This window comes from Zingiber officinale, chromosome 8B (assembly GCF_018446385.1).
Source record: "Zingiber officinale cultivar Zhangliang chromosome 8B, Zo_v1.1, whole genome shotgun sequence".
Lineage (NCBI taxonomy): Eukaryota > Viridiplantae > Streptophyta > Magnoliopsida > Zingiberales > Zingiberaceae > Zingiber > Zingiber officinale.
Genome location: NC_056001.1, coordinates 36574894 through 36587203, shown reverse-complemented (window position 1 = coordinate 36587203; position 12310 = coordinate 36574894). Strand labels below are relative to the sequence as shown.

At 38.8% G+C, this 12310-nt stretch overlaps 2 protein-coding genes across 2 annotated transcripts; one reads left to right on the top strand and one right to left on the bottom strand.

The window, feature by feature from the left end:
- Positions 1-3424: 3424 nt before the first annotated feature.
- On the top strand, positions 3425-4216 carry LOC122013681 (flocculation protein FLO11-like). Its single transcript, XM_042569917.1, has one exon. It carries the CDS (start codon positions 3425-3427, stop codon positions 4214-4216), a length of 792 nt encoding a protein of 263 aa, XP_042425851.1.
- A 1078-nt stretch (positions 4217-5294) lies between these two features.
- Positions 5295-6338, bottom strand: LOC122016370 (FCS-Like Zinc finger 5-like). Its single transcript, XM_042573641.1, has 2 exons — positions 5936-6338; positions 5295-5563 (listed from the first exon to the last, which is right to left on the bottom strand). Exons 1-2 carry the CDS (start codon positions 6241-6243, stop codon positions 5401-5403), a joined length of 471 nt encoding a protein of 156 aa, XP_042429575.1. The 5' UTR covers positions 6244-6338; the 3' UTR covers positions 5295-5400.
- Positions 6339-12310: the final 5972 nt, after the last annotated feature.

Genomic DNA, 12310 nt, shown 5'->3' with positions numbered 1-12310 from the left:
AAATCTACATCTCACAAAGACTATAAGGTAACTTGTATGTGTTTTAGTGCACATTAGATACAAGTGAGATGTTAGGATGATGAACAAAGCTCAAGATGTTGATTTAGTGCATTCTTTTGAGTTGTTAGGTTCATCAAAACACATAGTTATGTGTTTTTCCATCATTAGGAAAGCTAATGTACAAGTCATGTGCATTAAGCCCACGGAACATGGTGGGATATTGGTTTTGAAAATGTTTTTAAAATGATTTTGGAAAACCTTGGTGAAGACTATCTTTTGATAGTAATCACCATTGAATAGTTAGACACAAACTTGAAGAAAACACTAAAGTTTTTGCAAGTTCTCAAGCTTGTGTCAATTTTTGAAAATATGATGTATTTTCATAGAAAACTATTTTTCCATGATAAATTATACCCTAAATAATGTCTACATAAATTTTTACAATTTTTGGAATTTTGTAGAATTTTCTAGGGGTTTCTGAAATTGGCTGAAATTGAATTTCAGTAATTTCAGGCCTTCAATCGATCAGTGGATCGATTGGAGTGCCTCAATCGATCAGCCGATCGATTGAGAAGGCATTTCTTGCGAGCAGAAGCTCGCTGGATCGATCAGCCGATCGATCCAAGAAGACTGAATCGATCAGTGGATCGATTCAGCAGGGTTCAATCGATTGGAACCCAACTCCAATCGATTGAAGATGTTGATTTTGGCTGGGAAAGCTTATTTTCAGCATTTTGAACCTATTTTAGTCTAGGAAACCATTCCAAACCCCTGAAAATACAGTTGTATACATAAAAAGGGTGTTTTCGTGTGGAAAACAAGGATGGAATGGTTAAGGAAGGCTAAGTTGAAGTTTAGGTTGAGGTTTGTTTCAAATTTTGAATATTTGAACCTCAAAACTTCTAAAATTGGGTTTCCTAAAGTTTTGGGGATTCCAAGTCATTGTTGGTGCAATGACAGAAGTTACCACCATGTCTTTAGGGGGAGGGACTCTTTAAAGATATGAAAATTATTTTTCATGAACCTTGGAAGGTGGTTAACCTTTCGTTAAGAACATGCTCAAGGTTGAGCGTTTGAACTTTAATGGGGAGTGGATATCCTCATTGTTCAAGTGGTTTCAAGTGGATAGTGCCCAAAAATGGGGCATGGTTTGATGTGTGCCAATAGGGGGAGAATGAAAGGGAGTAAGTTAGGCTTTTATCACCTAGAGGGAGTTTGCCCTCTTAGGGGGAGAATGAAGGGCTTAACTTATGTATTCATTACCTAGTGGCATGAAGAAGGTTTAGGCTATGGGATTAGCCTAACTTACATGTGGTATTGTAAGTGATAGTGTTGGTATTGTCAAACATCAAAAAGGGGGAGATTGTTGGTGCAACATTCCTCAGTTCAAGGTTGACCTGGTTGACCAAGCTTGAGTCTTGGTTTGGATTTCGATGTTTGACAATGCAAGGTTGATTGAAGAAGAGTCAAGTAGGTCAAGGATGACCGGATACTTGACTGGGAAGTCCTAACTGGGATGTTAGGCAGGAGAAAAATCCTGGTGAGTGAAGCCAGGTGAAAGACCTAGTGAGTGAAGCTAGGCAATTGGGAAGTCCTAGTGAGTGAAGCTAGGCAGGAGAAAAATCCTGGTGAGTGAAGTCAGGTGAAAGACCTAGTGAGTGAAGCTAGGCAATTGGGAAAGTCCTGGTGAGTGAAGTCAGGCAAGAGAAATCCAGATGGGTCAAGGTTGACCAGACATCTGGTGAGAGTCCAAGTAGGTCAAAGGGATTGACCGGATACTTAGCACGAGGAAGAAAAGTCCAAGTAGGTCTTAGGGAGTGACCGGATACTTGGCAAGAAGAGAAAAGTCCAAGTGATTGACCAGACACTTGGTGAGAGAGTCCTAGCTGGTCAAGGGTGACCGGATGCTAGGTCTTATGTACCAACAAGTCATGGTTGACTAGATGTTGGTTTAGGGGGCTTTGGGCTTGGTTTTGGGCAAAAACCAAGATCTGGATTGATCAGCCGATTGATCCAGCAGGTTTGGATTGATCCGTGGATTGATCCGAGTTTGGATTGATCCGTGGATTGATCCGGCGAGTTTGGATCGATCGGTGGATCGATCCAGAAGATGGATCGATCCACCGATCGATCCGGTGAGTCCGCGCGAAAACTCGGATCGATCGGTGGATCGATCGGAGCTCAATCGATCGGTGGATCGATTGACGCCGCCTTCGCGCGATAAGCTGGATCGATCCGTTTTTCGAGAACAGAAACTCGGATCGATCCGTGGATCGATCCAGCCTCCCAATCGATTGGGAGCAATCCAATCGATTGGGATTCAACCGTTAGGCTGGTTATAGGTGCGTGCGGTTCCTTCAGCACAACTTCACCGATTCATTCTAGAATCATCACAGCTCCTCCCCAGCACTCTCTAAGCTCCTCACCGCCAGTTCTTGAAGGTTCTTGGAGGTTCATCCAAGTCAAGAGGCGAGTTGCAACGAGAAGAAGAAGAAGCTAGGGTTTTTACTGCATCTCTTGTAAGCTTTCGCTTATTCTTTACTACCCTTTCTTCTACTTGTATTGAGAGTCTTGTAGGGCTTCTCCGCCTTCGGTAGTTACCGAAAAGGAGTGTTTATTAGTGGAGGTGTGTGTGTACGTGGATCCTTGGATTAGTCACCTCTTGTGAGGTGGATACCAAGTAAAATCCTATTGTTAGCATTGTTGTAGTTTGTTTCTTTGTATTCCGCTGCGCATCACTTTGAAGAAACAAGCAACGAAGCACGACGAGCACACGCGAAGCTATTCACCCCCCCCCCCCTCTAGCTACTTTTCGGTCCTAACAATATCATTCATTCTTATATAAGAAAATTATATATTTAGATGGGTTAATATGAAATTTCGACTTTGTATAAATAAATTAATATAGAGAATAAAGTTACTAATGGTTGCAACAAATTATGACTGTCGTTGAACCAATCTTAGACTTGTAACTAATACAAGATAAATAGGTGTGAATTTTTAAATAAATAAAATATTTATGGGATTAAAAGTGACAAAAGGTGACCAAGAACCACCTAAATATGATAATGTCAAAAGAATGTTACGGGTGAAAATACCAACAAACCATGTTATTAGGATTTAACTAGAAAATCTTTTAATTAAAAAAAAAAACAAAACATGATGAGTAAAATAAGATGGGCGATTGGGTTTTAACACGGAGAAGGTTTGTTGGTAGGTTGGTTTTTTATAATATGTAGTGGCTAATTTTTAGAAGAGTTAATTAGTAAAAAGTTTAGGATGTTTTCTCAAAAATCATAGAGCAAGTTGAAAAGATGATAAATTAAAGGAGTGGAATGAAATTTCCTCGGTCGCGTTTTAAAAAACAGATTTTGTCACTCTTCTGCATCTTCTTCTGTACCACCGCGAATTCGCCTCCTCCATTATGGACTCCGTCGCCGGCGGCAGCCTCTGCTCCTCCACCGTCGCATCCGGCGTCGGCGACAGCCTCAGATCCCCCATTACATCCTCCTTCCCTCCCTCCCAGTTCTTCGACCCGATCTCCTACCTCAACTCCATGTCCTCCTCCAGCCCACCGCCCCGCCCACCTGCCCGCTCCCTTTCCCCGCCTTCGCCTCCACTTCCGTCGAGGAAGCGCTCCCGGTCGGCGCGCCGCCCACACACGACGGTGCTCAACACCGACACCTCCAATTTCCGCGCCATGGTGCAGCAGTTCACCGGCGTCGCCTACCCGCCTTTTGACCTCGCCGCTGCCTCCGCCTCCTTCTCCCGGCCGCGCCTCAACCTCTTCGACTCCGCCACTCAGCCTCCTCCGCCGCCCTTCTCCCAAAAGCCCCAAAATATATCATCCACCGACTTAAACCTTAACACCACTACATCTCATAACCCTAGCTTTGGCCCCCAAATCGAAAACGCCCAGAGCCAAATCCTTGCTCTGCAATCGCTTCTCCCTCTCCTCGGCGCAAATCAACAGGGCATCGGCCTTCAACCCGCCATCGCCGGTGTCCTTTCGAGCTGGCCGACAGGGCCTCTACCGGAATCCGGCGCCTCGCTGCAAAGAGCGACCAGCTACACGACGAAGAACCAAAATCAGCAGGGTTCGTCGTCGCCGGCACCGAATGCGAGGCAGGGATCGTCGCCGACGGTGACCGCATCATCGTCGAAAGGTGAAGAAAAAACAGCTAGTAATTACACGATCGAGTCGTGGATTAATTAATCAGTGTTGTTGGCTGCTAATTAGAAACTTTACCTTCCCTTTCCGCATTAATATATTTTTAATAACAATTAAAAGTTATTTAATAATAATAAGAAAGTTTAAAATATATTAATTTAATTATAATAATGGCGCCGTGCTCAGAGTTAGAGCCAACTGCCAACCCAAAAGATGAAGAACTTTTCAGTTCTTCTGAGAGGCAAAAGCCTGGCAACCGCAAGAGCTAGAGACTTTTTCCATTCAGGGGTCTGTTTACTAGGAGGGAATAGGCTGATAAACCATGAACCTCCTTTAGGATTGGGCTCAACCCAACCCGTGTGTGTTTAGATCAAGCTGGACCTCGACTGACTATGCAATGTCTGGACGGTCCAACCACTCAATGGACACTTCTATTGGCCATCGAGTCGACATGATCGAGTGATTAAACCCCATCGTAGCAATCTTAAAAATCAATCAATAGTTTGGGAATGTTGGGTGAAATCCTTTTCAATGATGTGAAATTATCAGTGGACGGTTTAGAGTTAGTGCATATAATTCTAAAGCGTCAATCTAAACAAATATTATCTCTAGATTTCCACTTAGTAAATTAGTGATTGCATTAGTAGTTTGGCAAAAATCAAAATGCTATCCCTAATTAACTAAATCATCAAAATGGCTCTTCTTTTTTAAAAGTGACTTTCAATTAATAGCTATCCCTAATTATTGACAAGCTGTTGCAATTAATAGCTATTACATCAACTATTTAAATTTTAAAATGACTTTAATTTTTTTTAATGACAATTTTCACCATTTTTATAAATATCAATCAATATTAATTTAATTAGTAAAGATTTTTTTTTATAAAAAAAACTCAGTGATAGTTAGCGAGTGTATCTTCTTCATCAATCAATCAACCATCCAAAATGTCTGATCTTTGCTCAGAAACACGATGAGAAAGCATTCCTATTAACCTGCAAAACATCATAGTTAGCTTCACCCCATGAATAGGTGTGCGATGAACAAATAGAGGTTGCTATTTCACATCTATATTACAATCACAAGTTTCTGAAATCCAACTTCTCATACACAGAACCATGCAAATTCAATAACTTCAGGAAATCGTTAAGCTGCCCTGTGTAGAAATCTAGATGTGTAGATAGATATCAGTTCTGAGAATTTTTTACAGGCGGAGAGGTTGATGGAATTGCTCAAGTGGCTGAAGGGATTGCTCCTCCGCTGTCCGATTGGTTGGAGCAATTACTTGCCAGAGAAGGGCTGTTGTTCACGGATATCAAAGAACACTTCTCCTTCTGCTCATCTTTGCTTATCTGCTGCTGCCGGCACTCCGAGCTACAAAAGGCGATGTCACCCCTGCAAGATGAAAGATGGCACGCGAATGAATCCATTGATCTTTTGATTGCATCAGAAATTTTGATGGCACAGGATCGTCGGGGTTGTTCTCGCGATCGTTGAGAAAAGGGGGAGATCTAGCTTTTGAAGGATACGAGAATAAGAAACTAGGCATGGCGCCGAATAAGAAAGGAGAAAGAAGAGGGGAGTATCGAAGCGAGAATTTGAAGAGAAGGATTAAACATGTCCACCTCGATCGAATCAAATTCAAAAAAATGGAAAACAAAATAAACCCTAGAAGGCGAAAAATCGTGCATCGCAGTCAGGAAAAGGCCCCCCCAAATGATAGTCTTCTTTTATGGTGACAAAAGCAGCAGCAACATGGAACCTTACCTGTACATGTAGGCATCCTGGCCAGGCCCGAGGCGGCGGCTGCAGAGCCCACAGGCACGCAAAAAGGGCGCCGGCACGGCTACGGTCGGATCCTCGATGTAGACGCCGGATACGTCGACTCCGTGGTGCGATGGCAGAAGATACGGCGAACCCGAAGAGAGATCTTTCCCTCCGATCACATGCTCATCCGACGACCGGAGAGCCTCTACATCGAAGACGACGGCGGCAGAGGAAGCATGAGGGGCAATGAACTCCGCCGAGCTACCGCTCCGCCTACTTGGAGGCCTCGCCCAATTTCCCAGAATCATCCCTCGTTTCCTCTTCTCCGACTATCTCGCCGGAGATTCGAGAGGGCGGTAAAGGAAGGCGAACTGAGGCGGGCGGTGGTGCGATTCGAGAGAGAGTGGACACGAAGAAGACGGAGGTGGAAGAATATATAAGCAGGAGAGGATAAATCTCGACCGTCTGATGAATTTTAACAGTCTCGAAGTGTTTTCTTTTTTGTTAAAAAAAAAACAAAAAAGGTTTCTTATTTTCATTATTTAAAAAAACATTAAAAAAATATAAAAAAGCATCCCCTCAATTTTCCTTTAGATTTATCCTTTCACTAAAACTTATCATAATTTAAACTAAAATTAATATTATAACAATTTTAATAGTGTGAAATTAATTTTCACTAATGTTAAAATAATTTTCATAATTGTTCATGTAATTTTAATTAACATTATGTTTCACATTATAATAGAATTTTAGTGAAAAATATTAAGCTTTAATTAAATGGCAGTGTTATAAAAAATTAAAACAAAAAAATAGGACGTTTCTTTTAATAGTTTTAATAAATATAACCTATTTTAATAATAATAAAATTAGAGAGATTTAATTCTTATTTTTTTTCAAATAGAGTTCTGGATAAAAGGGCGTTCGCAATTATAATATATCATAAAAAGCTCCTTTTTCAAAAAAAAATAATTAAAAAAATTACCTCCAAAATATCTCTCATCCCAACGTTAAGTAGCTAGCTTAAATTAATATAATGTGTAACAGTTGTTTAATAGATGTTATAATATTATTCCTTATTTCTTATTATATTAGCTGTAAAACGTTAAATTATCACCTTAGTAATCTTTTTAATACAAATAGATCCTCTGATCCCACGTATCCTGATCCTCTCCTAGATTTGGAGTAGTGATAGATGAGATTAGCAAGTGGAGGCAGTTGATCATTGTATTATATCAGAGTGTCCATCTAATACGGACCAGAGCATCTTTGCTCCTCTTTAATAGAGATGACATGAGTTTGATTCAAATCAAATTTTATATTCTCCGTTTTAATTTCGATCGGAATCAGATATCTATCCTCATACTCATATCTATTAAAAAATTAAAAATCGAATATCTTCTATACTAATAATTTTTCTTTTATTTATCTAACTATTATCATTTAATAAAAATATATTAAAATTAACATCATGTTTTATATATATAACCTACTCTTAACATGTACAAAAAAAATAGTGGATTTTGGGAATGAAATAATTTTAATCGGGTATTCGGGTATGATATCATATCAATAATCTCTTCATAACCTCCATTCGGATTGGATATCGGATCTTTCATCAAGTTCGAAGGAATTTGTCATCCCTACTCTTCAGAGTATATCCCCACTATCTAAAAAGGAGGTAAATCACGGAGAGTTTAGCCTATCAATATCAATCCATGCAATGAGAGGTTGACGCAACCAACGGAACATTCCGTACCTGTTGAAAATCGATCGCAATTCTATGGGCAACAACATCCTAATTATATGAGCCTATTGTGTCTGTCTGTGGGGCATCGTTACTTCCAAAGGCGTAGCTAAGAATTAAAATTACTTAGAGTTGGTCGTCAACTTTACTTGCTTCTTCCATGCTCACGTCCTTTACGCGTGACAACTACTAGTCAAAATAGTACAAGAGGTGGGCACCATCGCCGACGACGTCATGCTCACAAGCCTCTCTAGGTCAAACACCTTTGGTCTCTCTCTTATATCCGGATCCCTGTTGATTGCCCATGCGTTCGTGTAGATGGTCGTCTTAGGAGGAATTTGGTACTTGTCGCTTAAAGGACCAGTGGTAGCACATGGTCGGAGTAGCTATAGGTGGCCTTGGTATTTTAGAGATGACATTCACTACCAAGTCACGATGAAAGGGTGGAGTCAACGTTGCTTGCAGCAAAGTGAACAACAACAAAGAAACTCTCAATGAGGAGAGCATTGAACGTGACATTGTGGTGTTGAGGGAGGAAAGCAATGACGTAGGGTTGGGGTTGCCGCTGCAGCGATGGTCGTATAAATATCACGCGATGTATGGGAGAAAGGAGACCATAGTTGTTCTTGTTGAGTCACAGTCGGACGCTTGTGCCGAGGGCAAAGGAAGTCAGCTACGCACATTGGTTGCTCGTGTGTTAGATCACAAGTAGTGTAGAAATCAATAGGTAGAGGAAAGAAACAATATAAAATTTTTTGATGATCTTATTACTAAAATCAATAGGTTTATTTATACAAATTGTCCAAAATAATAATGGAAAGATTAAATAAGGCATACAATCATAATAAATATAAACATAGTAATATAATATAGTTTTACTTTTACTATTTGATTCATGTCAATCTTGATTGGGTGGCGGATCCTCTGGTCCGTAAAGGTTGGACCATGAATTGGTCCAGCCTTTGTATTGGTGGGGGGCAATGCCCCCCCCCCCCCACTTGTTAACAAGTGGGGGTCATTGCCTCCCATCAATCTTCTTGTCCCGGTCCAGGAGCGGACCAGGATAAGGGGACCAGAGGATCTGGTCCCTCTTGATTGTGTGTCAAATATAATAAATCTCAATTGATTGAAATTAATTAAAGATTATTTCCATTATTATCATTACCCCCCGACAAACTCAACGAGAGTGTCTGAACGTTGAGTTTAAGTTCTAACTTGGTGAAACGTTGTCTAGATAATGACTTGATAAATATATCAGCAATTTGATCTTCCGTAGAGATATAAGAAATCGAAAGTTGTCAAGTCACCGCACGCTCGCGAACAAAATGAAAATCAATCTCTACATGCTTGGTACGAGCATGAAAAACAGGATTTGCCACAAGATAAGTTGCTCCAATATTATCACACCAGATTTTAGGTGTAGTAGTTGGGAAAAAGTGTAATTCCGAAGGAAGAGATTGTAGCCAAATAATTTCTGACGTTGCGTTAGCGATAGCTTTATATTTAGCTTCAGTACTTGAGCGAGAGACTGTAGGTTACTTTTTTGAAAGCCAGGAAACAAGATTTCGCCTAAGAAATATAACATATCCACTAGTAGAATGTCTATCTTCGGAAAATTCAGCCCAATCTGCATCGCTGTAGGCAATCAACTCTCGTGAAGACTAACGATATAAAAGAAGACCATGTAGAATAGTACCTTTGAGATATCGAAGAATTCTCTTAACACCTTCCCAATGAAGTTCAGTAAGAGCATGTATAAACTGATAAGCACGATTCACAACGAAAGTAATATCGGGTTGTGTAATTGTGATATATTGTAGGGCACCAACAATACTACGGTAGATCTGGGGGTTAGAATAGGCCCTGTCGTAGGATCCTTCACAAGACAATGATTAGGATAAAATTCAAAAAAATACATTATTATCAAGAGAAAACTGAGGGACAGAAAGCAAATTTTTAGTAATAGAAGGAACATGATGAAGAGTGTTATGCATGCGAAAAGTATGACTACATGAATGAAATGATGTGTTTCCAATGTGAGCAATTTGCAAACCTGAGTCATTGCCTATTTGTAGCATGTCGGTGTTGGTTGCTATTGAGAATATCGTATCAGTTCCCCTGTAAAATTTTTTTTTATAAGTCCTGAACAATTCCTAACAATCTATTGTGTTCTTTAGAAATTAAATTTGGAATCGCAAACGGAACTTAACATTATTGATTCCAAATTCAACTTATCTGTTCTTAGTGGTTTAGACTTGGATCGCAAACGATGTTTAACATTATTGATCCAAATCCACCCATGTTACAAATTTAATTAAATATTAATTTCAGAGATTGACTTTCAGGTTAAACATGGCGAGACACTAGGCCTTCTTGGGTATGGGAGCATCTACCACTTCTTAGACAAAGCCTTTCAATGAAATTTAATATTTTATTTCCTTATAATAATCCTATGTTTAACCAAAAAGAACAATCGAATCATAAATTCGAAAAATAAAAGAAACACAAAATTGAAAACATAAATTTGATAACCTAGATTCATTAGCCTCTTGTGTTTGGTATTTCAAAATTCATACAAAGAAAACTAGTATGATGCGGAATAGAATTACTAGTTATACATTTCTTTGTAAGTAACAACCTTTTGATCTTCTATCGTATTCCTCTTCTTATCTCGGGCGTTGTGTGGGCAACGATCTACCGAGATGAGAACCACCAAGACACCTTCCTTCTTGCAAGTTTCGGCCACCAACCTTCAAGCTCTAAGGGATTCTAGAACAAAGCCTCCTTTCTCTCCTTCTTCCCCTAGCAAGAACCGGCCACCACAAGAACTCCAAGAGAGGGATGCACCGACCACTAAAGAAGAAGAGAAAAGGAAGAGTATAGGGCCGGCCACACCAAGAAAGAGAAGAGAGAAACAATAGAAAATATGTTGTGAGGTGAGGCACCTCTACCCTCTCTTTTATATTCCTTGGTATTGACAAATAAGAAATTTTAATTATTATTAAAATTCCCTTATTTTCCTTGCCATTGGTTAATAAGGAAAATTTAATTAAAAATTCCTTTTAACCCTTCTCATGGTCGGCCCCTATTAGTGCTCCAAATAAGACAAGTTTTAAACACAAAATTAAAACTTCCTTATTTGTTTCCGAAAATTTTAAAAATAAAATTTCTCTTTAAAATTCCCTTCATGATTGTAAAAGGAAACTTTTATAAATTAAAATATCTCTATTAAAACATGTGGATGATTACAAAAATTAAAGTTTTCTCAAAATTAAAATCTTCCTTTCAATCTACAAATAAGGAAAGATATCAAATCTTTTCTTTTAATCTTTTGTAGAAACTATAAAAGGAAAGATTTAATTTTAAAACTCTCTTTTAAAATCATGAGGATGGTTACATAAAAGGATTTTTTTTTTCAAAAATTAAAATATTCCTTTTAACTACAAATAAGGAAAGATATTAAACCTTTCCCTTAATCTTTTGTAGAAAACTATAAAAGGAAAAATTTAAATTTTAAACTCTTTTTTAAAACCATGGCTTCCACATAAGAAAAATTTTAAAAAATAAAATTCTTTTATTTTATATGGTCGGCCACACCAAGCTTGGGCTCCAAGCTATAGTCGGCCACCCTACTTAGCTCAAGCCTTTCGCTTGGCCGGCTCAAGCTTGGGCTCCAAGCTTACTTGGCCGGTCACCTAAGGGTGGGTAGGAAGAGGATATTTGGTGGATATAATTCTCTATAAATGAGAGACTACGATAGGGACCGAGAGGAGGAATTGGTTTTGGTCTCCTGATGAAATTAAGCTTCTCGTGTTCGCCCCGAACACCCAACTTAATTTCATCAATAATAATTCATACCACTAAAGAATTATTATTGAACTACCGCATCAATCCCAAATTACATTTTGGGCTCATTCTTATCACGAGTGTGTTAATCTCTCTGTGTTTAAGATGTCGAATGTCCACTAATTAAATGAGTTACTAACAACTCACTTTAATTAATATCTTAGTCCAAGAGTAGTATCACTCAACCTTATCATCATGTCGGACTAAATCCACCTGCAGGGTTTACATGACAATCCTTATGAGCTCCTCTTGGGGACCTCATCAACCTAGATTACTAGGACACAGTTTACTTCTATAATCAAAAATACACACTATAAATAATATCATTTCCCAACTTATCGGGCCTCTTGATTTATCGAACTAAATCTCACCCATTAATAAGTCAAAGAAATAAATACTAGATATATGTGCTTGTTATTATCAGGATTAAGAGCACACACTTCCACAATAATAATGGTCTTGTTCTTTTATTCAGTTAGTATAAAAAGAACTTACCTTAAATGATCTAGCTCAATATACTCTGAGTGTACTAGTATAATTTTATAGTCAAGATAAACTAATACCAAATTACACTACGATTATTCCAATGGTTTGTTCCTATCCATCTTAGTCATGAGCAACTGTTTATAATTTATAAAGAACTGATAACATTATCTTCTGTGTGTGACACCACACACCATGTTATCTACAATATAAATTAATTGAACAACTACACTTAGCATAAATGTTGACGTATGACCAATGTGATTCTTTATTTCAAAATAAATGTTTAAAAAAAGCTAAGC